At 35.6% G+C, this 27,738-nt stretch overlaps 1 protein-coding gene and 1 non-coding gene across 2 annotated transcripts in view; both read left to right on the top strand.

Annotated features, from left to right (window-relative positions):
• Nucleotides 1-3,138: 3,138 nt before the first annotated feature.
• Sox21b (SRY-box transcription factor sox21b) overlaps nt 3,139-27,738 on the top strand; it is a 36,310-nt gene continuing 11,710 nt past the window's right edge. Inside the window, exons 1-3 of the mRNA XM_013323277.1 lie at nt 3,139-3,423; nt 11,584-11,837; nt 20,946-21,140. Of these exons, the coding sequence (XP_013178731.1) occupies nt 3,419-3,423; nt 11,584-11,837; nt 20,946-21,140 (454 nt within the window). The 5' untranslated portion in view covers nt 3,139-3,418. The remainder of the gene's footprint in view (nt 3,424-11,583; nt 11,838-20,945; nt 21,141-27,738) is intronic.
• On the top strand, nt 9,456-9,528 carry TRNAR-UCG (transfer RNA arginine (anticodon UCG)). Its single transcript has one exon. It is a non-coding gene; the product is annotated as a tRNA-Arg (tRNA).

Here is a 27,738-nt window from a genome sequence, read left to right as displayed (position 1 = left end):
GTCTCCTAATGTTACTTGAAATGATTTAAGTGAAAGATTTTAAATAAGCACTAACTTAAGTACAAACGTAATAACATAGATATTTCTAATAGCATTTGTGTAATTCAAAAAATTAATTATATTTGCATAATAAACTTCGACAAATAACACAATGAAAGAACGCAATCACGTAATAAATATCTAACAACGAGTACTTTTACATTCGTTACAAATCAAATGATTATTAAATAAGAGACGAATCGAGAATTTACATTTCAGTGGCGATTCGATCGAGCGATCGATTTCGCTCGATTCGTTCACGCCCATTCATACAACAATGACGCAGTAAAAATATCGATTATGCATTAACTTAACAAAAAAAAGCAGAAAAAAAATATTTGCATGAAAATATCTATCGGCAACGGATTTGCACACCGAACAAAATGGTGCACAATGCGAGACAAATTTTTGTTAAATTGAATCCGTTTTGAACGTCAATCGTATTACATCGAATGAATTATAATAGTTTATTCACCGACCTTATGGTAATATTGGATACCGTACTGTCGACCGATTTCACAACTGAATAATGATTACATACTATCAAATACGCATTATAAAATTGAACATTTCGATACGATAGTAGCCGGTATTAGACTACATCTGCAATCATTCCTATGTTCGTTATTAGTAAATAAATTAGCGCTTGATCACAATTCCCACTCGACATGGATGTATAATCAGAAATAATTACAAACATTTTAATTGCTATTTATAATATAACTAGCGGACCCGACAGACGTTGTCCTGTCTACACGTCTTTCATTCGAATATTATTTAAAATTTTACACTGCGATGGTAGCGCCGTCTGTCGGATCCATTGTAAAACATTCCAAAATCAACAACTACTAATAAATTAAAAATTAATTAAAAAAACATTGTCCAGCGGACAAAATTGTGAATCTAAACCATTCCCAGATGCCCGTGAACACACACAAAAAAATTCATCAAAATCGGTCCAGTCGTTTGAGAGAAGTTCAGTGACATACACACGCACAGAAGAATTATATATATAAAGATTACCAAGACATATAATTATACTTCCTAAAATAGTGTCATAGAAGCTTATCTAGTGACTACATAATTAGTCCTACTTTCTCAGTCACTTGTTTCATTTTCATCTCAATTTGTATGTTTCCAATGTAACGAAATATTAATGCAATATCAAGAAACAAATTTGTAACGGTCTGTCGCGTTTTATTGTACGAACAACAACAATAAAAACATTTAAATGACAGCGAGTCGAGGCGATATAATCTGAAAGCTACCTGCATTCCGCACATGTTTAAATTTACATTGAGCATGTTCCATTCATATATTGGCTTGTTCGATGTCATATGCAAAAATCATTTAGAGGCATTTAAAAATTTCTTTCATAACAACGGTTGTACTGTGCGATTCGAATCGATGAATTGAATATATTATCGGAATATATTTTTTTTTGTTATGGGCAATAAAAATTGAATGCGTTCGCAGTTAATTTGCGTACGACACAATGCGGAGCGCGCGTTGCAACGTTTTATCGTAACACCTCCCGCCCTGGGGCGCGACCTATTGCCCTCGTGTCGCCAAGTTATTCAAAATTATAACAATTCAATTATTGAACATGTGTTTAATTCATGAATTTTTTTAAGCGATTGTCAATTTTTTTCGGTAGCCAATGCGCCAATTGTGGGATATTTGAATATGAAAAGGAATGACACGATCGATATGAAATCCGTAACGTCTTCGTTACGTATCGTTAACAAATTTGCATTTTGCTACCATTGTTGATATTATTGGATCATATTTGGATGATGGACGTATGATAATTTTTCGTATAGATTTGATTGTGTGTTCGATTTCTGTTAGAAATTGAGCGTATTCAGTTATTGCTCCTTGCGCTTTGCCTCAATACTTGAGAATGTTATTCTTTAATCTAGTTTCCGTTGTACGATCTATTGATGTGAAAATTTCTTGATATATTATATGTATCAGGCTCTTGACCTCAGATATTTTAACGGTCTCTTTAGTAATCGATATGTTATTGTTGCATTTATAATAAAAATCAGTTTGCGTGTGAAAATATGACCTTAGTGAGAAGTACCTATACTGTTATTCTAAGAATAACAAGATTGAGATTTCTATTACTTTTATATAATAAATATTTATAATTATGATAATAAATACTTTTTTCTGAAAATTTGACATTCTAAATTTATTAGGCTTTTAATTAAATGACATTACAAATATTAAAAATAATCCTATTATTTTATGTATAGAATCTGTAAATTTCTAACCATACTAGACTATCAAAACAAGAAAGAACATGTTTGATTGCCCGGTAGTTCTCAAAATTATCTTACTAACACATTTATTTCTGCATTCATCTAGTAACTGTAAGATTACTGGTAAGAAATAAATATATTTTAGAATACCTCATCTTAAAGGCACAAAAATTTATTACGATTTTTTTTCTTTCAGTTAGATGTATCCTTATTACTACTATCTCTTACTTTGAGATTTTTCGTTAGTTCCAATCTTCATTGTAAAATTTGTTCCCATATTAATAGCATTACAAAAATTCTAATTACAATTAAGATCTATTAGTCGAATATAGATAATTTAAAAGCTGTGTCAAGATACCATCTAACAGAGGCACAATATAAAGTAACTTATTTGTATTGCTCACACGGCATACAAAATGAAATATGTTTGTAAGAATATGAATATGATTCAGAATGTGTGAAGCGAGTGTGTACTAGCGGAAGCAAAACAATCTGTTACTACACAGAATAACGATCAAAACCTGCCAAACAAAATGATTCTTATTCCGGCGCAGCGGCGACGCGAGCGAGTCATAAATAAAACAAGAAGCGGTGCGGTGCGGCGATAGAAAGAGACCGCAGCGCGCGCAACCAATTTGCATTGTGAGGCGGCCGGCAAGCGCTTCGAATTCTTATTTCGAATTTTCGAACAGTCGGTCTCCTTCTGCATAATAACATCCGTAAGGGAATGGCAGTTGCTTGGCCAATGGAAGCGCGAGACGAGTTTTCGTGGGAGGACTGGCGCGCTGCGATTGGTCGGGCCGCGTGAGTTTATCACTCGATTTGTCGGCATCGTCGTCACCGCAGTCGCTTACGATTGTCGATTGTCGCCATTGTAGCGAGCCCGCGACGGACGCACGACGCACGACGAACGTGTTCGCGATACGCGATCGAATCGAGGGAATCAATCGTTAACCCATTTGATAAATATGAATCGGTCGTAGTTTGTTTTTACATTGAGTAGTGTTTGTTGTGGTGTGACTAAGGCGAAAGCGGACGACGAGGCACTAACGCAGGAGGAAGGAGCCGCCAACGTGGATCTGGAACTACACCAACGTGCCAGCGGTCACTTTATGAGGTAACTTTTTCAACTTTTTTAGTAACTGTTGTTTATCATTCGATTATTGTATTTTAATTCAGGCAATATTTAAATTTTATCTTATTATAATGAAATTTGAATAAGAAGGTAGGCAAATAAATATGTTAAATAAGAAACAAAGACCTTTTTATCATTCTAAATATACATATTTAAGCTTTTCGCCTACCTGGATCAATAATAATGTTTCGTAAACGGAATTCTTGGATTTTTTGTACCCATTTTGTTCTAAAGTGTTCAAAATTTGTAATTTATGTTTGTCTTTATATGTATATAATTTTTTAAGGCTGTGCACTCTTACATAATAGGTATAATTATTATAATAATCGTTTTCTAATAAGCAACTTGATGGCAAAGGAACCGACAAACTCACAAACACACAGACAAAAATATCTGCCTTAATTACCTGTATTTATTTAAAACAATTAACTATTTAGTGTTTGAATGGAAACATTTACGTAGATCTCACGCCGGCAGTGTACGTACACTCGGCAATTTTTATCCGCCACCATTTCAAGTGATTTAAAATTCGTGAGAGCTATTGTTACTGTGCTGTTTTTTAACCAGAACAACTGATGATACTATGTTTTTGTATATCGGCAGTGGAAACACACTGCAGGCAATGATATAGGAAAAGATATAAAAACAGTTGTTAAACCTTTCTGATTCCGTATCCTGCTATACTAATAAGTTTTGAACATTTAATTATCAATTATAGGAATAAGTTTCATCCAGGAATGAGGTTGGGGAGAGCTACTAAACCTCCGTCGGATCCGCTAATATCTATATAAAAATGATTACTGTCTCTTTCAAGAAGTAAGACAATATGACAGTGGCACTACATTACTATAACCGTGGGTTTCTGACACATGAAACTCTTTATAATGAATATCATCACCCCTATTACAATCTTTGACATAACAGAGATAACGATATAGTTTAAAAGGGGGTTCAGAAATCCACGGTAAGTTTACACATTGTTATGTTTTATATTTGAAATACAAGAACACCGATCTGTGCTATTTAAATGAAGAAGAGTTATCTATATTGCCAACAAATTAATTAAAAACAATTTACTTCTAACTAATATTATAAATGCGAATGTTTAGATGGATAAATGTTTGTTTGAAGGTATCTACAGAACGGCTGAACGGATCTCGATGAAATTTGGCATACATATAGAACACAGTTTAGAAGAACATATAGGCTAAATACTCGTATGTTTTTGTTTTAAGTCGTATTAAGACGGAGTCGCGGACGACAGCTAGTATAACATATGATTTATTGAGTACAATGTTGTATGTATTAAACACTAGTTACTTAACCACGACCCTCTTGCAAACCATTCAATTATTTATCATTCAATACTTATTAGAAATGATTTCTTATCAGATTGTCTGTAATTGGATGTAAACAAGACATGGAAAGCGATCATAATTGGAACCTATGGATTCTTATAATCATCACGCAATAGACATTTTACCTGATTAAACCAACCATGTAATGATACAAACTGGCACTTACCGTACATGGGTGATGTTATGTGTTGTTTTTTTTTATATCATAAGGTGGCAAACGAGTGAGCGGCCACCTGAAATCGCTGAAATAGCGAAGTGACCGTTGCTCATAGACATATGTAATTGTATATGCGTTGCCTGCCTTTAATCGACGGAGGAGAGAATGCACAGAAAGAAAATATTTTCCCTTTACATGCATCCTCTCATCCGGAAAGTCCACTTCCACTTCACATCCTTTCCTTGTAAGAAAAAGGGTGGGAAGGGAAAGGCGACTAAGTAAGGCCTCCGGGACGCGCACTCATCAGACGAAACGCGCAATTGCTTCCACTTGACGCCTGTCTTCTGTGTGGTCGTGGTATTTCACCGGGCGAGCCGGGCCGATTCGTGCGAAGATGTTAAACAAATATCCATCCAAACATTCGCATTTATAATATTCGTAATATCCGCTACGACTTGGGGTCCTTCAAGAAGCGAGCGTATCACCATCTCGGTTTTCCCGCTGCTCGTTAGTCCCCTTCTGTTATAAAAAAAACTGAACTATTAGACCAATAGCTTAGCGGTTAATATTTCGATATGATTTCTGATTTGCGGAGTTTGATTCTTAAAATACATTTTTTGATTTTAATTCGAAAAGTCAATTTTAAAATTCAAAATGTAATTTTTTATTTTAATATTATTTTAAAGGTTATTCATTGTTTCATTAGACTACAGTGGATAGATATATGAATATACTCCTTTACATCTTACTAATATTATGAATACGAATGTTTGGATGGATGGATGTTTGTTTGAAGATATCTCCGGAACGGCTCAACGGATCTTGATATAATTTGGCACAGATGTAGAACATGGTCTGGAAGAACACATACTCATTATTTTTTTAATTCCGCGCTGACAGAGTCGCGGGCGACAGCTAGTTTATAATAAAGAAGCCGTTATCATTCTGTTTACAATAAACCGTTTAAAAGTTGCTTATGAAAATGCATACGTGTAAGATATAAAACTTGCAAGAGTATGCAAAATTGGCCAATACCTTATAATACCAATTAGATGTGTTCAGATCGACTAATGAAGGCACAATCGTCCCATCTTTATTATGGAAGTCGTTAAGCCTTTATTATTTTTACACGTTTACAATAGTTGATGCTCTTTGTGGCGCGCCGACGGCCATTTTGATTTGCTCTTACTGAGTTATTGACCTTAAAAGTGCCTCATTTGTGAGATACGAGCTATAAATGTGTATAACATTGAATCACTGGTTTGAAGGCTTCGTGCTTAATATAAGCGCTAAGTCAGGTATAATTGAACACATCGAGTTGTAAACAGATATGCCCATATTTTGAAAACTAAAGCTAAATGATGTTTGATGGGGAGAGGGTTTAAGCAATCAGTGTTTCTGAGCGACTGACAATTATGATGACGTCACGATGTAACAGAGCAGCGGATTAATTATATCATCCCCATCTTTTATCTTGACAAAACAGAGAAAACATTGTTTTACATTTTGCACTCCGAAACCCACCGTAAGACAAACTGACATTAGACACATGAATAAAATAAGTGAATTCAAAGCTATACGAATATATTAAAACTGCATTTCCATAGTCGAAATATTAGTAAAAAAAGTAACATTGTAAATAGTTGCTGATTAAAATTATAAACATCTGTCTACGTCTTTAATTCACGGGATTATTATTTTTTTCTTGTTATTGGGTAAACACTACAGCATCGTAAAATCAATATTCTACTATACCTACAAAAACGATAAACTATTCATGTGTTACAATATTAAAATCTAACAGATATGTAAATTTATTGTTTGTTTAACCCAAATTTCGATTACACAATCACAAGCGCCATAGTTCCTTTAAAATTGCTGATAACTTTGACTCTAGTTTATAAATAGCGCCATCTATTAGCTGCATTTTAAAACAAAGTTTATAAAATTGAATTTACAAATATCTAAAACTATAAATTGCCTTGTATTTTTATACTACATTTCTCATCTACAATTTAAAAAGTTAAATTAAAATTCTTCCATGTATCTAACTGAAGATACAAAATAACACTGGCAAGGAGAATGTAGGTAAAGAGAGACTAAAATCACTTGAGAATTAAGGCCAGAAAAAGGTAAAAGACAGAAAATAAAAGAATTTTTTTAAAACATTAATTTAAATGAAGAGGAAAAGGCAAATTATAACTTTATAGAACAAAGAAAAAAGAAAAAAAATACTGTAAAGAAATGAAAGTTATTAATGAGTTTGCTTGAAGCAAAGAATCTAGTTCTTAAATACAATGATAAAATAAATTTATCCGTTAAATGGAACTATGTCACAATAATGAGCCTTAAAATGAGAAATTATTTAATTTATAAAATTTTTATTATATTAAAATAGCGTAGCAACATAAAGCGAAAAGGAATTTTAATAAATATATTAAATAAACCATGCTTTAAAGGAAAATTAAAAGATTACTGGATCTATTCCTTGTAGAATAGTTACCAACGCTAACAGAGTTTACACTAGGACATGTGAATTATTACTGTCTTCATTAGTCAAAGCTATTGGGATGTGCCATATTTAAAACTAGCCGTCCGCCCCCGCGGTATGAAAAAAGGAACTTAATTAGTAGCCTATGTGTTCTTCCAGATATGTTCTACATCTATGCCAAATTTCATCGAGATCCATTGAGTTATTCTGGAGATACATTCTTACAAACATCTATCCATCCAAACATTGGCATTTATAATATTAGTGAGACTAGGTTATCATGAAAGGAAATTTTACCATTACCACTTTACCACTATTTTACCACTATTTCTTTGGACATTTTAAACAACATTCTTTGAACATATCTTTCAAGATCTCCAGCATGCTAACAAGGTAATTTAGAATCGCTTCGTACTACGTGCTCAAGTGAAGATTGGAAATCATTTCTGTCGGTGATATGTTAAAACAATCCGTACGTCAGTAGTCGCCGCCGTGTAAACAGTCGTCATGCCCGTTTGCGTACCGTGTTAGCGCCCAGACATGCGCAGGCGCATTGTTCCTACAAATCGGACAAGTTTCGGTCAAAGAGCAATCATACAAATAATCTATACCTAATCTAAAAAGCTTCGGTAAAGGTTTAAAAAAAAATAATAATTACAATCGAAGTAAAAAAAAAACAATTCCAAATAATACTGGCCACAAAGTTGATTGTTACAGAACATAAATATGAAAACTTTTAGTAAAATCTAGGTCTATAATATAATTTCACGATATTTTCGAGCACTTTAACTACAGCAAATTGGTCTGAAAATAAGCAAGTAAGAAGCTTACAACTGTTACAAAAACATAAACGAAATGTAACAATGAATTTTCATGTTCAAAGCAACTTAAATTTATTACTAACCAAGATTTAAGTGGATAAGGCTTAATAGCTTTGCCAATTTTAAACGCATTTGAACCTTCTAGATGTATAATCTTGGTACATTGTCAATCCGACCGTCGGTTATTGGTGGGCAAATAAGAATAAAAAAAACCGCTTCGGCTCCGAATCGTAGCCGCTAACGAGTTAGACAAAGAGTCGTCTTGTTTGCGGCGTTGCTTGCTGCGACCTCTAAGATAGTAGTTTAAACAGTAGCTTGTTTGGACGCCGCGATGTTGCTGGCTCAATTCTCTTGTTGCTTTCGAAGATGAGGTGTCTTTGGAGTAAGTAAAAATTGGATGCGGTATTTGTCAAATCGACGGCTTACAATAGTTATAATTCTAAAGAACAACTGTAGATAAACGAAGCTAATACCAGGGACTCCAAATAATTGTAGAATATGATTTCAAGGTCACGATAAATCCCCTTTCCTTATATGAAAGAGAAAGAAGATACAAAAAGGTGGAGTAAACGAGACAGATATATTCGCACGAATTCGCACAGGCAAACAAAACAGTATTAGGGACTTCTATAAATCTTTATTACCCAATCTCTGCTTTATTTCGATTCGATTTAATTATTCATTTATCTTCTAAACAATATACTTGAATGAATGAACAAGAACGGTGTTAATTGTGTAAAAGTTCTGTTTCTTTTCGTTTTTATTAACTCGAATATACAAAGCCTTGATTAATTTTTACAAGCTTCGAATCGCACATCCGAATAATCGTATATCTGACTAGTCAGTCAACATGTCCGACCTCATCACTCACCAGTCACCAGTCAATCTGCGTGTTTGCGATGCGCGGTGCGCCGACACTGGACAAGTAGCTGTCTTGTTTCTGTTAGACTAACGCATTCCAAATTCAAATGTACGACAATCTAATATTTTTTTTGCTCAACTGAAAAGAGGCAAAGGCTCAACTTTCAGCCTTAGCTACACTTTTGTACCATATTTTGATAATTATGAGTTATTCTTAATGGTGTTAGATGAAAAAAACGAATTCAACTTTATTTTTAAATTTAATTGACAATGATGTAGTGAAACCTGGCATATAATAGGATTCGTAATTTCATATATTAAAACACGACCGTGTGGCCTAATGGATAAGGCGTCGGACTTCGGATCCGAAGATTGCAGGTTCGAGTCCTGTCACGGTCGAAAATTTCTTTTTGTCAATGAATTTGCAAAAACCTAAAAGTAAGTAAACAACTCATCAAATAATATCCTTTACTTATTGCTAGCTTATAAAATAACTATTTAACTAAATATTGAATTAACCACTAAACAATATTACTCACGGCTTATATATTACAAATTGCTTTTACTAACTTTAGAAAAAAAATCTTACATACACAGCCCAAGTAGCCATCAACAGAGAACGTAATTATCACCACACCACTAAAAGTCAGTAGCTGGGCACAACAAACTTGCAGTGTCTTCGGTCTTCGCTCATAAGACTTCGTCCTTGTCACACTCAAACAGGAAGATCAATATTGACTCCGCGAGGACAAACACAAGACTTGTCCTGAAGGCATTATTCCTAGAATTACATTCAGTATAGAAATATCTAGAAAGAAAAGTTCCATTTAAGATTTAATTTCAATTTGTCTTGACGTGCTGAAACATAATTGTTATCTTTTTATTATATCAAAGACGAGGAAAGAGATGGAAATACTGTTGCTGAACATGTAATAGTGAAAACTCATAGGAATATACGAATTTACAATATCTTCGAGTGACAACCCTATCTCGGCCGTGTTATAGGTATTATTGTAGATACACACAAATTCATGTTTCGTATTAATTATGAGAAATGGTTAAAATTAAGAATACATGTTTGATTTCAGACAGAAGCAAATTGCCTTGAAAAATTTATCTTCGACAATCGAAAGTCGTGTGGCATTTGCATCATTCTGTGGTTTGCTGTCAGCGTCCTCTAGCGTAAAATAAATAACATTACAAAATAATTATTTAAAAATCACCCCCCAGAGGGTGTGAAACATATGTTTATATTATCCAAATCGTTAACAGATTTATATTATGGGTGCGTAAGGGTTGGATTCGTAAGAGGGTATGTTTCGTTAGTTCAAGTGATACCTCCCCGCGGGGATTTGCGGTTTCAACATATTAATTTAGCAGCTCGTTCAACATCACTATTGGATTTGTTACGTCCGCCCGCCGCCGCCGCGCCACGACCGCGCCACCGCTGTGCCAACGTCGACAACTAATTTGTAAATGGTTTCACTGAGTTAATTAGAAATTTCGGATGATTTATACTATTTGCTAGGTCTTCATTTGTTATGGATAGATTGAGGTTTGGTTAACGAGTTTCATTTGTTATTAAGATCAATAAAACTTTCTTAAAAAGTCTTACGATATTTTCTGAAACTCATGTTTTCTCTGAATCTCTTGTTTCTATCAGTTCAACGGATGAATATTTTCTTTTGAATAGAAAGGTTGCCTAAATGTGACTATAATAAGAGCCTTTATCTTGAAGTGCCTCTTCAAGACAACCCAAGTTTAGAAACCGCAAAAAGGCGACTTACTTAAGGAAATTAGAGTAAGACTCTTGAGAGGCAAATCCTCGTAAGGGGCTTTGAGCCAATCAGAGACAAGCGTGTGATCGCTTATAAGCAGCCAATTTAAAAAGCGCCCTCTTTCTTATGCGCGATGTATTAATATTTTCCAGTCCCGTGCACACTGTAATTGTCGCAGGAGTATTAAAAGTTGCGATTGTTGCGCACGTGTGCAGGGGCCCTAACAATGGACGCGACACCGTCGGGGAGATGCGACTTATATTTTTAGGATAATTAAAATATTTTTGCGATCATCTCAAATTGATGGCGCACATTATCTCGATACCCCGGGGTGTTGATGAAATTGCTAATTTTAAATACAGATTTGTCAAATACTTTATTAAAGATGTTATATGTTATCCATGCAGCCGTTCCGCAAATACTTTCTAACAAACATCCCAATATCACATCTTACTATAATAATATTATACATGTGAATGTTCTGATGGATAGATGTATGTTTGTTAGAAGGTATCTCCGGAACGGCTCAACAGATCTTGATGAAATTTGGCACACATGTAGAAGATGTCTGGAAGAACACATAAGCTACTTATTAAGTTGTTTTAATTCCTCGGGGACGGAGTCGCTGGCGACAGCTGGTTTACAATATCAGTAAAAGATATTTGTTTCATTTCAGTGCCGCTGGTGCGATGTGCGAGCGTGCGGGCTACGGCAGCACGATGGGACACTTCCCAATGAGCCATATGTCAATGGGGGCTATCGGCACGATGGGAGCGATCGCCATGAACGGACAGGCCCAACAAAAGAAAAGCCAGGAGGAGCATATCAAGCGACCCATGAACGCGTTCATGGTGTGGTCGCGCCTACAGCGTAGGAAGATAGCTCAGGACAACCCTAAGATGCACAACTCAGAGATCTCGAAGAGGCTAGGTAAGAATTGATACAAAATCAACTTATTAGGATATCTATGGGCTATGATCACTTCACTATTTTAACAAAATAAGGTTGCTTTACCACTTTATTGAAATTAACCCTTCCCACCCTCTTTCTTATAAGGAAAGGATGGGAAGTGGAAGTGGACTTTCCGGATGAGAGGATGCATGGAATGGGAAAATATTTTCTTTCTGTTCATCCTCTCCTCCGTCGATTAAAGGTAGGCAACGCATATGCAATTGCGTATTTCATCACCTCGTATGTCGTCACCTCGCTATTTCAGCGATTTCAGGTGGCCGCTCGCTCGTTTGCCACCATCTGATATAAAAAAAAATTAACAATTTTAATGTTTACAAACATATCAACGTTACTTTAGATGTTTCAGGTTAAGGTCGAATTTTTAGTTAGTGCTAGAAAAAAGGCGACAGTAAAATAAATCAATGAAAATTTTGAAAACGTACTTTTTAACAAAAGACACTAGTTCGCTATACTTAGGTTAGTCATTGTCAATATTACTAAGGACACTGCACGTACTTTGTTCATAAATATATTAGAATGAAACTAGTATCGATTACATAATAATCGATGAATAACGAATAACATCTCTTATCCAATTTATAAAATTTGAATACTTACTTTTTATAACACAAACCAATAATTTTAATATCAACTTCTATTTTCCTATCGAAATTTCAATTCGATAAACATCCGTTACGATAATATTGTATCAATCTATTCTTAATCAAAATTAAGATTCGTCGGAGATGAATCGACAGTTGTGGTGATATATTGTTGAATAACCAATCAGTTATAATGCAAATAACTCACGGGCCCCCGGTCCTTCATAGACAGTGGTATTTCAATTCCAATCTACATCACGCATATCTAATCTATATTAATATACAAACTAGTGTTAAGTCGGTAGAATTCATTAATTAATATAACGTTCGATAATTAATTTAATTAATTATAATTAATCATAATTAATTTAATTAATAGTAATTAATTTGACACATGAAAGATCTTGCAAAGTAATACAACTCATCATTTGCTTATGCCAACATGTATCTGGTCTAATTAAAATGTTTAAGGCAAATATTATTGTACCAAAATTCCTCGATAACATTACTAAAAGAATTGAAGGGATGGTACTTACTCTACTTACTTGGAAGCCTATCGAATTAACAAGGCTTAAAACTTTTGGAAGTAGTTAGATGTCAAAAATATTAGAATCTGAGTTCTTATTAGAAATTGGGACGTAGACGAAAACTTCCTTCAATGAGATATTTTATCTAGACTAGAAAAGACTGGCAGTGATGTTATGATATAACGTATAATGAACATCACGATACAATCAAATTGCAAAACGATTAAAACATTTAGAACAGATTTAAAATTAAAGCATAGTAAAAAAATTGAACGTCGCACGAAAAAAAAAGAGGGCGCAATCATGCGGCAGGAGCGCCGCAGCGGGACACCGGCCACCGAATTAATCAACGACGAAAAGTAAGCAAAACTCAAGCCCAACACAGAGAATTTAAAAATGTTCAGAGAGAAGAGACAGGGGAAGAGACAGGGGTGGAAGAGTGGGGAAAAATAAAACCGCCGCCGCTGGCCGCCATTCTGCCGGTGACGGCGAGAGGAAGCGCCATTTTCTATTTTTTCCCTCGTTTTTCAACGGTGCCTTGTGCGGTCTGCTCCGCATAGATACACTGTTTACACGTATTGTGTAGTCTCTTGTTAGTTTGTTGATTGTGAAACTGCTACGATATGCTCCACCTGATCGTACATATTAACCAATAAGATAACAGACATCATTTCCCGATCTCTTCAAAATTATGTTGCTCTTAAATCGCTTAGATCATTCTATTTACTTGGCTTACATACAGCAGAGACCATTCAAAGCCAGGAATCTCATTTTAAACGAATAATACTGATATTGGTAAACATGAAACATAAAAACAACTTAACCACTGTTGCTGTACTACGCGGGTTGTAGGAGTTAAGATGGGGAGGGGTTTGTTAAATCAGTTTCTTTTTACGAGCGCATTGTCCTCAACAAACAGCGTATCATTTATTCATGCCATAATTACGTACATCGAGTGCTATTGTAAAGATCGACAAGTTTCATTTTGCAATTTTTAAAACATTTTCACGACCCAGACTAAACCTACTGCTGTCACATTAATATCCACATAATGGACACTATTGGAGTCCCTAATGTAGATTTTAAAACTACACTAAGGGGAACGCTTAGTGACCAATGAAGGCCTTAAAGTGTACTAAGTACAAAGGGTTAGAAGTACATTCTGATTTGAATCATTCTTACAAGTAAGGATCATTCTTATAAGTCTTAAGAATACAATTATTTACGGTTATTTAACCGTTTAAGTAAACCGCAATAACTAAAAATAAAATAAAATGAGAAAAACAAATGACAAAACAAGTTGTCTTGTTGTCAAACGTCAGTATTTTGTTTAACAAATGAATGGAATCATCAATCAAAAACAAACAAAAGATCAAAATAATGGAATATCATTTGAAACCATTTAAAAATGGTTCGTGAATCGAGTACAGATGGCAGATTTGTGTTAATACCTGTCGATAATGAACGGGGAGCATTTCGTTCGCTCCATTGTCTACTCGCATTAATAGATCGGTACACAAAACGTGTTTTGTTCGCGAACCAATCGCGACGTCGAACGCCCGACAAATGTCGATGCGTTCGACAAAGCTGTTCGCGTAATGTTCAATGTTCACTCCCTTCCTATCTGTTCACTATCGAAATATGCAGACAATATAGTATACATACGGATAGAAAATTATTTTTAAAAAGTGAAAATTCTTAAAAAAATAATAAAATTTAATTTAATTTAATGATTAATTGAATTACTTCCAATTCATGATGTAATGTATTTTTTGCACACTGTATTATTGCTTATCTCTGACAATACTTACAACTTGAAACTGATATCAAGAACCAAATCTTACTAATATTATAAATGCGAATTTTTGAATGGTTGGATGTTTGTTAGAAGGTATCTCCAGAACATCTGGAAGAACACATTGGCTACTAATTAAGGTTTCTTTAACTCTCCGAGGACGGAGTCGCAGGCGACAGCTAGACGTAGAATTATTGATCGAGTGTCGAAAGACATATTCCCTTATAACATTTCACAAAAAACAAGTAGTTAACTCTTATCCGCCGTGTGTCGCCGTGTTTGTTTACCTCGCTGTCCGATGCACCAGCGTTCCCTCAATAATTCCCTCCGCCAACTGTTAGGGGCGTCGCTCCGTAGTTAATATTAATTAAGGGTGGGGGTGGTTCATTGTACTTCATGTAATTGCTTTCCATTTATCGTCGAGGTGTCGTACAACCCTAGCAAGACACCTTTATCCTGTCATTTTTTAATTTGTAAGAAATACTTATGTCTTTTGTGTAATAAATACTTAATTGTTTTTAAGCTTTAACGTAACTTTAAAAAACAAAAGAAAGATTAAATTATCTTTAGCTTACCTATTGTAAATGTTTTTAATTTTATTTTTAAATAGAGAATTAAAATTGCTCTTTTTTTAAAAAAAGGTGCTCAATTTTGGCGTGTTATTTAAAAAAAGAATCCATATTCTTGAACTACATCCTTAATACGTTCTTGACTCACTTATATATAGAATAGAGGTTCATGTTATATAATGGTTATATATTACATAACTATTAATTCAACTGTTTTTAATTGTTATTGAGCTTTTTATAAGTTCCTTTTCAAATTGAGTGAATAACACAAAAAGTGTAAACTATCCGAACGAAGTAATAGTTTTTGTTAAGCCAAACATAGCAACCCTATTATCCCCCGATCACTCCTAAAGTCATTACCCCATCTAATCATCCACGCCCCACTGAAACTCGAATTACATAATACGAACATATGTCGCAGTTGGATTCCAATTTACGTCGATTTTCCTCGCTCACTATATACCCAACTTTTTAACTTTTGTAATATTTTTTGTTTCAACCGCCTGCCCCATTTTTTGTGGCTTAAAGTGTAATTAAAGCATAGCGCCAACAATACCGAACGCCATTGGCTCTAATCCAGCATAGAGAAGCATCCAATAGCAGGCACGTCTGTGATCTCACAGCGCGGTGATCGTTCCACAAAGGTGTTTTTCTATCCACGTCAAAGAAACATTGCATCGTCGGATCGAATAACTATGTACTATGCTGCAAGAAATCTATTAAGGGCAAACACGGTGTGAACGCGATGGAATGACTGAGTGTTTTCCTCGCTTTAAACGGGAGCTGGTATGTTGGCAAACGCCACTGAATCGATATGAATGCTGGAACTAATCTATCGCTAGATAGTTTGTGATGATATTTAGAAAAACGTATCTTACAAAATGTTTGTCTTTGGTGTATTCAATACAACATTTGGAAAAATTTCTTCCATTATGTTAGAAATATTAATATTCTAACTTTAAATACTTACGTATAGACTGACAAGGCTATCTGAACCGGTGGACATAAGTGAAACTAAATTATGACAGCTCACTAGCGCCCCCCTGTCAACGTTAAAAATGTCACAAGATCGTCTTCGCACGTTTTTTTGTTTAAGTAGGTTTTATATGTACTGTGACGGAACCAAGCGCGATAGCAGCGCCTCTCACCGGTTCAAACATCCTTGTTTGACCCGGTTTGAAACAAATTCATTATCACACTCAAGAATGTATAGAATCACAAAGATTCGTATGGCCAATTTAAACAAAATTCTTGATTGTTTGATGTGTCAATACGATATGTTCTAAAAGCGCTCGCGCACAAACATCCAACTACTTAAGGAGTCACGGGCACGATCGACAAGAACCGGCTTATATCTGAGCAAACATTTGAAGTGCAGGCGCGCCGATATTGGCCAACGTTAAAGTAAAACCCAAATATCGATTCACCGACGCAAATAAGAGAATGGAAAGGATCAAAGTCTCAATCTCAGCTGTCAATTCAACGCATCAAAAAATCTTACAATTATTTTTGAATCATAAACAAATCTGGCTGCTAAGGAAGGAAACACAAAGAAACCTAAAGATGGTCTCCATTAAAGTTTCAAACGAGATATATAATACTTTTTTCTTACACTGTTCTGCAATGTATATGGAAGGGATATAATGATATTTTCTTTCATTATAAGTACGTGGATGTATTGTAGATTTCTATTATTTCGTTACGAATTGAAAGTTATTGTTAACGTTTGTTGTGTTTTTTGAGTTGTGCTTTCGTTATGTTTTTTGTTATTCTTTCCAGTGCTGATTATATTTATATAAATGAAAATATCATTGTATTTTATAACGATGTGATTGCGAATTTTAATGTAACGCAAAGAACTTCTTGATGCCACTAAGATACGAAGACAACCGTGAGGTGCCATGTTTCTTGCAAGAAAAATTCCTCTACTGAAATATTCATACAATATCATATTGTTACCTTAGGTTTTTTCTTAAGAAAAATCAGTGTTTCGACAATCAACATTAGATTATTATTTATAAAATAATATCAACAACTTCAACTGCCTCGTATTCTCTCTTCGAATAGCTCTCTTAAAATGAAACATTCAAACTAATTTCATTTCTAAAATGTTTCCTTACACATTCAATAATCATTGTAAAAATTGTTATCGTCACCACTGAAACACATTTACGTCGATTCACCGAAAACCAAAAAGAGAAGCTATTAAGATTTAATAAAATCATGACCTAAATACCATTTCTTACCATTTCAATTTTCCGGACGAAAGGGTGGCGCGCCTTCACCGTGCCGTCTTTGTTGCTCCCCCCCTCCCGAACCTTCCCCCCACCCCGGTGCCACCCCCGCCGGCCCATTGTCGCACGGCACACAAGCTTTCAAAGTAATGAAGAGCATTTTCGTCCGATTCTGAACACAATGGCCGTTTTAATACAACGCAGAGAGGAAACTCTTTGTCGTGTTGTGTATTGTGCCCAATGCGAGTGTGTTACATACGCCCCGTTGTTTTTTGTCTTGCTCTTTGTTTGTGCGATTGTCGTTGACAAAGATACGTAATGTAAAACATCTCTGTCGCGACATTACCGCCGGCTTTCATGAGCGACTCGCGAACTAACAGCTACGAGCTGATTCGCATTTCCAATCTGCAATCGACTTCACTTAGGGAAATGACGTTTCTTCTGTTTGAAGTTGTTTACAATACATTATTATTGTATCTAGAAACGTATAATAAGAAATATTTCTATGTAAATGTTTAATTATTAAGTAATATTATATTTTAAAATAAGAACTTTTAAGCCGAGTCTGTTGGTGGAATTTGCGTGTGAAAATTACTCTATCAAATAGCAATAGTTTTAATCATGTACCAATTCCACGACATTCATTTGTCAGGTATAGTATCGTCATAAAATTTCATGTGTATTAAATCGTTTGATACCTCTTTACGCGTCTGTGAGAGGCAATCATTGCTCTGTGTTGCCGTTGCCATTGTTTGCCGAGAAGGCGGGCTGTAGGAAATAATTATTGTAGAGTGGCAACACTTTGCAGTGACGGCACGTGTCCCCGGCGAGTTCGATTGGCAATTGTTAATTAAATTTGGAATAACTGACTATTCAGTACTTTAATAAAAAGTATTTTAGGGACAAAATTTAACTTGAAAGGGTGTTGTATCGATTTCCCATACGTTATGTAAGCTTTCATTCACACAGGCGCTTTTTATCGCGCGTTAAAGAGTTTGAATAGAACAAATGTATTTCCATGTAACTTGATACGGAAGCGTTTAAACGCGGCACTTTTTTTATCGCGCATTTGCATTTTCAGCGCTGGATGAACAGGACAAGAGTAATTTTAAAGCGTTCTTCACTCAGGTGCCCCTAATGCTGAGTTTTAACGCGGCGTCAAAAAAGCGCGCGTGCGTATTAGGGCTAAAGGTTTTGTTAGCCTTAGAGAAGTTTTCATAGTTACATAAAAGAATTGTAGCAAAACTAGAACACGTATAGGTAAGATTAAGTATAGACCTACCAATAATTCGTCCAGTTTTTTTAATTTACTTACAAAAAGATGAAACAAATGAATGTAATATACTTAAAGCAATAAAATTTAACATAAATAATGACCTAATGAATAGTAACCTAACGAAGAGCGTCGGTGGCTCAGTGGTCAAGCACTTGACTTGCAATCTGCAGGTCCTGGGTTCGAATCCCGCCATGTACCAATGTGTTTTTCGATTTCCGATTTACATATGTACATTTATCCAATGTTCTTACGGTGAAGGAAAGCATCGTGATGCAACCTGCACATAACTGTGAAGAAATTCAAAGATATGTGTGAAGTCAACCAACCCTGACTAGGTCAGCGTGGTTGACTATGGCCTAATCACCCTTAACTTAGGGCAGGCACCGAGCCTCTCGGTGGGGACGTATAGTGAGCTGATGATGATGAATAGTAACCGAAGATATATGTATAGTGTAGTCGTATTGAGACGTGGTACAGAAACAATTCATAACACAGAATACTTTACACCAAATGCTAAAACTATAATTTGCATTAAACAAACAAACAGAAACATTAACAATCGTCATATCAACGTTCAGTGCTGCATTAACATCACAATTACTCGACTCATTGTCATCCGAAACAAAGGCATAGGGAAAAATTCTTAGCAACATTTGTCCTCCTTAGGCTGACTACAGTGTCGACATTGTGCGACACAATACGCACAAAACCTGCGAGTTGGAGCGACAGCCGTGCACCGTGTACTATTGTTGGAAAACGGGAAATCGCGAAGCTTCAAGACACATCATTGTCGTTGTAAGGCCCCGCGTATGTTTTAGCCGGCGCGGTATTGTGCAATGCAAATGTCTCCGTTGTTATACGAGATGATGTGTAATTAGTTTGCTTTATTGATAACTGAATAGTTCGTTTACATGCAAATTTAGTTCGGCCGCTGTGGAGCGTGTTTCCATTGCGTTTTAGTATTGTTTGAAAATGTTGATTGGTGTTACGTAGTTAGGCTTGCGCTTTAATTTGCACGTATTTATCAACGTAAACAGATTGACGTGAATATTTCACGTATATTTATTGTGAAAAAGCTTTGCTTTATAACGTCTCTAAAAGATTTTAGAAAAGACAAACTATCAAGAGGGAAAAATTTTTTAGACGGAAATAATTTTTTAACAAAATTTAGGTCAATTTTTTCACTGTAAACGCTTTAGAGTTGTCCTGTTTCTCGGTTTGATTATGACCTAAAACAATGAATATAGTGTATCAGTTAGAAATATCATGAATGCATACCTAACGACCGCGCCGTGCTGGCCGTCCCACAGGCCGACAAAAGGCAGCCTCCCCAAAGTATCGACAGAATAATGAGGATCCGGGAAAAACTTGTGTAGCGGAATGAAAAGCGCAAATTCGTCATTAGGAGGCGCTTTCCGCCATTGTTGTATGCGTCCCTTTTCTATAACAGATACTCCGCGGGGGTGGGAGCGAGAGGACAGTACTGTCGGATTGTTCCTTTCAATGTTGGTGACATTGTTTTCGCTTTTGTGCTCGCCTGAATCAGGATTGTCTTGTCTGTTTGAATGGACGGTGGCGCCCCTCCACGGTATCGATGGGATGAATAAAGCCTTCCCATAAATGGGGGGAGACAAAGGGTTGGTCTCTTGAATCGAGCTCGGCTGGTCGCCGTGCTTTCGATTATATTGTATCGATTGAAAGGCTTTGTGTCCGCAATGAGGGATGGTTTAAGCAAATTACTTTACTCTTTTTATCTCAATGGTACAATAGTTTGAAACTTCATGATTCCATTTCAGTGATCAAAGTCGTGTTCATTAAATCTAGATTAATAATATTTAATATAACAAGGTTGTACTTTTGCTATCCGAATATTTAACTCTTAAATGAGTTTTGAGACAAAACTCATGTACAATATTAGGTTATTACGTTACATAAAAACTTATTTGACCATGTAATGCTTTTTTCTTCTCAATTATTCGGCTTTAAGGTTTCAATTACCTATATCGTTTTCTCTTGAGAAAGTGGATAAGAAAAGTTTATTTAAAAACTAGTGAATGATTGTAAAGCAACTTTACTTTTCATAGGTGCAGAATGGAAGCTTCTATCAGAAGATGAGAAGCGGCCCTTCATAGACGAGGCGAAGAGGCTGCGGGCCATGCACATGAAGGAACACCCAGACTATAAGTACAGGCCGCGGCGGAAGCCAAAGACCCTCAGGAAGGAGGGATACCCCTACTCCATACCCTACCCCAGCGTGCCTATGGATGCGCTCAGAGCTGGTAAGTCTGTCACACCCCTTACTTGCTTTTAAGCGTTTCATGGAACACGGCAGACGGCAAATGGCAGTAATTGCACTATCGCAAAGTTAAGAAAAAGTGCCATTCTTTCTCAGCCGTAAGTCGTCCACTGCTGGGCATAGGCCTCCCTCAAAGATCGCCACGACGATAGGTCCTGTGCTATCAGTGCCATACAAATTAATGTTCTAAAATAATGCTGCTTGTTATAAAACGTGCCACATTGTATATATAAATACTACAGTAGTCCAATATAAGAACAAGAAAGGTATCTCTACCTAATCGTCTACATTTAGTCCTGCCACATATCGTAGAATTTCATGTAGAAAATGTTAAGAGAGAATCCAAAGGACCGATATATTTTTTTCGTTAATAAAGGTTTTTCTCTTACCTGAGATTCTCGCTTATTTGATTCTCGCGTTGTCCGTCGAGACATTGACTCTTTCACACTTATCCAGATTCCACTGTGATAAAATTGTAATTCTTCTTCTTCTCTTCTAGTGCCTCTTCAGTCTTGAAGGTTGGCCGCTAACTTGGAATATTTGGTTCTGACAAGCGCAAGGCGAAACAGTTCCTCTGCTGACCTAATCCCCGTCCACTCCCTAATATTACGTAGCCACGAATTTTTCCTACGTCCAGCGCGTCTCTTGCCGTCAATCTTGCCCATCATTATCAACTGAAGTAACTAAAAATAAGTAAAATTGTAATACTTTAGAATAACTATTCAATTTACTATTCATAATAATCATCAGTGAATACAAATTAGCTAACAAATCAAATATCATTTAAAACAGAATATTTTACGTTACAGAAAGGCTTAGCATCAATAAAACACTTGTTCAAACATTTGTTCAATTGTTTGAAAACATTAACAAACTTTACTAATAGTTTATAAACTGAATAAAATCAGAAGAACAGAGAGAGAGAGTTTTTAACAGTGGTAGAGTCCAATTTAACATCTTCGCACGAATTGGCCCGGCTCGCCCGGTGAAATACCACGACTACACAGAAGACAGGCGTGAAGTGAAAGCAATTCCGCGTTTCGTCTGATGAGTGTGCGTCCCGGAGGCCTAATTTAGTCCTCTTTCCCTTCCCACCCTTTTTCTTATAAGGAAAGGATGGGAAGTGGAAGTGGACTTTCCGGATGAGAGGATACATGGAAAGGGAAAATATTTTATTTCTGTGCATCCTCTCCTCCGTCGATTAAAGATAGGCAACGCATATGCAATGCAATTGCGTATATCTATGGGCAACGGTCACTTCGCTATTTCAGCGATTTCAAGTAGCCGCTCGTTCGTTTGCCACCTTATGATATATATAAAAAAAGACAGGTCATTGATTGGGTAAAAATTGTTACATTAAATTGTCTGAGCTATTAAAAAAATATATCATATAAATTGTGTGATTACTATTTATTTCTAGATGTGATATCTAAACGAAAATATCAAAAAAAATGTGAAAAAAATTGTCTTTACAAATTGTATTTCAAACGCCATCTTTTAGAAAAATATGAAACTAAAACATATGTATAATCCTTTTTATTAAATACAAGCTGTCGCCCGCGACTGCGTCCGCGCGGATATATAAAAAAACTTAATTAATGTAGCCTATGTGTATTTTCAGACTATGTTCTATACGTATGCCAAATTTAATCGAGATCCGTTCAGCGGTTCAGAGATATCTTCAAACAAGGATATGCTCTTCAAGGCATAAATTCGAAAAAAAAATTAATAAATATTATCCTATGTCCGTCTTCTGTCTCTAAGCTACCTCCTCACCAATTTTCAGCCATATCGGTAAAGCCGTTCTTGAGTTTGAAATATTGTAACTAACACGACTTTCTTTTATTTATATAAGATTTATTTTTAAATATCAGTACAAATTATGAGAAGTAAGGAATATTCGCACGCTCATCTAAGACACCACTTTTGATAATATTAACTATTATAAAATAAACTTGCCAATATCTAATTTACTTTCCAATAAACAATTACAACGCACGAGTTTAAGCAGTTAATGTTTTACTATAGCCGTGTCACTCTGTCTTTTATTTTTTACATCAAATAATTAAACTTCATTTGACACGAACTGTCAGAGTTGTTTGTTTTTAGTCGGAAAGGCGCACCGCAACCCGCCATTATGCGCTGTAAAATACTGTTGGCTTTATAACATTCTGTTACAGATTATCAACGAAAAAATCGCTGCGATGTTACAAATGAGCTTTAATGAAGATAATTTTAATTTAACCTTAGGTTTTTTTAATTCGTATTAGCCTTTGTTTATGGTAAAACGTTTATTCCTTATCGTATAGCGATGTTCGACGAATTTATAATTATTTAAAGCTCAGTAATTTAGGTCTGAAAACTTAACGTCTTCTAACATTTAATTATGCACAAATTTTGAAGTATCATTAGAAGTTGCTCAGATGTTTTATAATTATTCTATTTTACTGTTATACGTAAACTACGTTCGTTACTTAGAGAAAATGTTAGGACAAATTTAGAAGTAATAAGTCCCATGCCACTAAAATTTACCAAAAATATAATCAAAAAATTTATCATACTTAATCAACAAACCGATGAACAGTGATGAAAAATGATGATGTTTTCAATATTACAATGTAATCGTTGACCCCTTTGTTTCGTCTACAATATTTTATATTTATAAATTTCATCTCCCTATCAGAATGTACTACTGTCACCTTACTTGGCCAAGTGCATTTGAAGACTAAACGCGGCACAGTACCGCCGCCGCGCCGTGCCGGCCGCGACAAAAACCACGTACTCAGTCACGATTTTCACTCGTGACTCCCAAACTAAGACGCAATAAAAGACAACTTGTTCTTTTATAAATACAATCTTTTGTTATAAAACGTATCCATTATTGCACTAACGGGATTACCGCGACTAATAACAGCAGCAATAATAAAAAATACTTGCCCAGTCATTGTCGCGAGCACGCACTAAACAGTACATTTGGTAATCGAATTTTAACAAGTACCTACATTCTAAAATATTTGATATCTCGCTTGAATCTTTCTTACTCGTAAACATTACTACAAGAATCAGGTTTTAACAGTGAAAGAGCCCGCTTTAACATCTTCACACGAATTGGCCCGGCTCGCCCGGTGAAATACCACGATCATACAGAAGACAGGCGTGAAGTGGAAAAAATTCCGCGTTTCGCCTGATGAGTGTGCGTCCCGGAGGCCTAATTTAGTCTTCTTTCCCTTCCCACCCTTATTCTTATAAGGAAAGGATGGGTAGTTGAAGTGGACTTTCCGGGTGAAAGGATGCATGGAAGGTAAAATATTTTCTTTCTGTGCATTCTTTCCTCCGTCGATTAAAGATAGGCAACGCATATGCAATTGCGTATGTCTATAGGCAACGGTCACTTCGCTATTTTAGCGATTTCAGGTGGCCGCTAGCTCGTATGCCGCCACCTTATGATAAAAAAAGGTTACATCTTTTTATATTTTTTTATGTACCATCTTTATTTACAACATAACAAGGTATTTGTAGTATAAATAAACTCAAAATACTTACAATAAACTCCTTTGATAGAACTTATCTGATTGATGTTTTCCATAAGGTTAAACAGTGAATCAAACAAGTGCCAACATGACCCCAAACAAAACTATTTTACTCCGATATTGAACCGCAGTAACAGCATTACATTTACCCTCATTGTAACAACGGCGCGATAATACGCGAGTCCGCAAAACATCCCTTTCAACGTCTAACGCGACCCCAAACTGGCCTTTAAAAAGCGAAAATTTTCAATAAGTTTAATCGCGTGTCAACCGGGGAACTTTGACGTACCCCCGCAACTAAATCCATTGTCCCCTTCTCCCCCGCCCCAGGGCTTTGACAGCGAAAACTGTCAACTGTCAAAAGCAGTCAAGGAGGTTTAAACTATGCAGTAGTGAACGGTTCTGCGTATTTGGTTCTCTATTGTTGGATAAAAGGGAATTGAACGTTAGACCTATACGGCTTTGTGTAAGGTATTGCAAGGGAGTCTTCATTTTTACTTGGGAATAATCCCTAAGTTATATGTAGTAAGTGTTACTATATTTCTAGACTAGATATAGACCAAAAGAAATAAAGAAATAGTAGGATGTGTTTGGAAATCTTAACTTACCTTGCCTCAATAATATTTTAACGATACTGAAGATTATGAATAATATTAACAAGTGGTATAATAAGTAATAGCCGAAAAAGCGACGGGCCGCGTCCGCGACATAATATCAGTCCCACTCACCCCGATGAAGGGCCCCCGATGGGCTCGAAACTAGTCGGTGACGCCACCGGACGAATATACGTGAGTGTTTAGCCGTTTTTATATCAGTTTATTATAATGTCTCACGAAATTTTGAATAATTTAATAGATTTAATATGACTAGGTTTTCAAAAATAGTTATAAAAAGTATCTCGATAACAATTATTCAGTTACGTAACAGTAGATCCAATGTTTTATTTATAAGTATCAACTGTCCCTCGTAACTTCGTACCTGTCACGAACGTACCCTAATCAGTCCGTAACGTTCTCTATTGTAGTCTAACCTTGACTTTAGACTTAACTTAGAGGTCTGTGAGCACGTGAGATTTGACTTTTTATAACATCCCAAGGCTTAATAATAAACTAAGTGCTTAATTACATAATTTCAAGAATATAAAATTCAAAATAAGGCAATCGTTAACAGAAGAAAAATAAATTTGGACTCGAAAGGTCACGTGTTATTAATTCTAATGTCTTTAGATTGTTATTTAATAATTGTAGTGAAATAAGTAACAGAAATTAAGAGGCAAATTATCAAAGAATTTGTCTCCATTGGCAAGGTCATTGAACTCGCATCATGACCGCGCGACCGGCCGAGCGGAACAAGCGAAAGCCTTCCGAGAACCAGACGAAAACAAATCAATTGAAGTGGACTTAAAGAGCAATGTGCACGATCACATTTTTTTCACTTACTCTAACATTAAAAATATTAAAGCATTGTCTCAGCTGATTTCGAAACAGACCCAGTAGAAACTTCAACAACGACTCAGTCAGTTTTTCATTAAGAACTCACGAATGATCTTCGGGATGCACACATTGCCAAGTTAGTTTACTACAAAACTCTTATTAAGTGTAAATTAACAAAATTATTCTATACGTAAGAGTATTGATACTTTACTCGATACTTGTAGGATATAAATTTGTACCTGATATTGTGCTGGATTACATCTGGATACTTATCAGCATTATACACTTTTGTGACAGGAAAAACGAGCAAATAAATACATATAAAGTTCAGTCATCGATCTAGCTGGCAGTAACTCATTTGTACAAACTGCGGTATAAAGTAGGCGTGGCCGACACGTGTGTTACGACCCTTATTTAAGGGTCAGGACGCACTGAACTCTGGAATAGCTATTAAGTTAATTGCAGACGCGAATTTATGTCGGATGTTAAAGTGGGGTGAATTTTAAGCATCGCGCTTGCTTGTTCAATTAGTTTAAAAGATTTGGCGACGAACCGTTCGAGCGTGCGTTGCTTTTTATTAGTTGTTTGCGAAAAATCGTTTTTTATAATAATAACATAATATACAATTAAATAGTTAATATATAATTAATCTATTCATAAGTGAATTTGAAATACAATTAACTTTTAATATAATACTTTGGAGATTTGTTTTTAATTCTTAATTGATTATGCCACTTTTCAATAGGAAACTGTAATAAACAGTGGAATTTACATCTCTCAATTCCAAGGGCATGTGTCCAAATTACGTCATTAGTTAAATAAGTATGAGCAGTAATTTTGGTCAGATTGCCCTTCAGAGTGGTCTGTGGGCGGCGCCCGACCGAGTGTGTCGCGACCCTAATGTTTGCTGTAACGCCGCTTCGGCACGCGCCTGCCGCGTGTGTCGCAGCCCTTATGCACTGCTTTTACGCTATTTATGTACAAAATATAAATTTTGTCAATAACTGTCGATATGCTTATAAATATAAAAACGATATGTCTTATTACTACTAGATAATACTGTCGCCCGAAACTTCGTCTATCAGATTTAAAAAAAAAATGACAAGCCTATGTGTTCTTCCAGGCTATGTTGTATATCTTTGACAAATTTCAGCGAGATGCACCAGGCGTTCTGTACATACCTTGTAACAAACATCCATCCATCCATCCAAACATTTGAATTTCAATATAAGTAAAATAGTAAGATATAAGTAACAAATTTATCTTTATTTTAGCAGGCAAATTATAAAAATGTTTAAGCTCCAGCTAAAAGACTATCATCTTTACGGTACAGCTTACAAAAACATTGTTGTCCCTGTCATTCTCTTTGAAAAAACTGAAACACTATACTTTTGTACAGTCCGATAGTAATACTGTAACGTTACACATCCCCCAACTGCTACTGTTCACATGTTTGCTAGACAAATTTCACTAACGTATGCCCAAACAGAAGCACATGTTAGTTTTTAATAGATCCATTGTGTAAGTGTATCGAGCAAACATTGCGATGACTTACAAACTAACTCTTTGTTTGATTTTAATTGGTGCTGTTAGTACAATTGTGCACAAAAGTTTTTTG

Source organism: Papilio xuthus, unplaced genomic scaffold (genome assembly GCF_000836235.2).
Source record: "Papilio xuthus unplaced genomic scaffold, Pxut_1.1 DF825752.1, whole genome shotgun sequence".
Classification (NCBI taxonomy): domain Eukaryota; kingdom Metazoa; phylum Arthropoda; class Insecta; order Lepidoptera; family Papilionidae; genus Papilio; species Papilio xuthus.
This window is presented reverse-complemented; position numbering and strand designations above follow the sequence as displayed.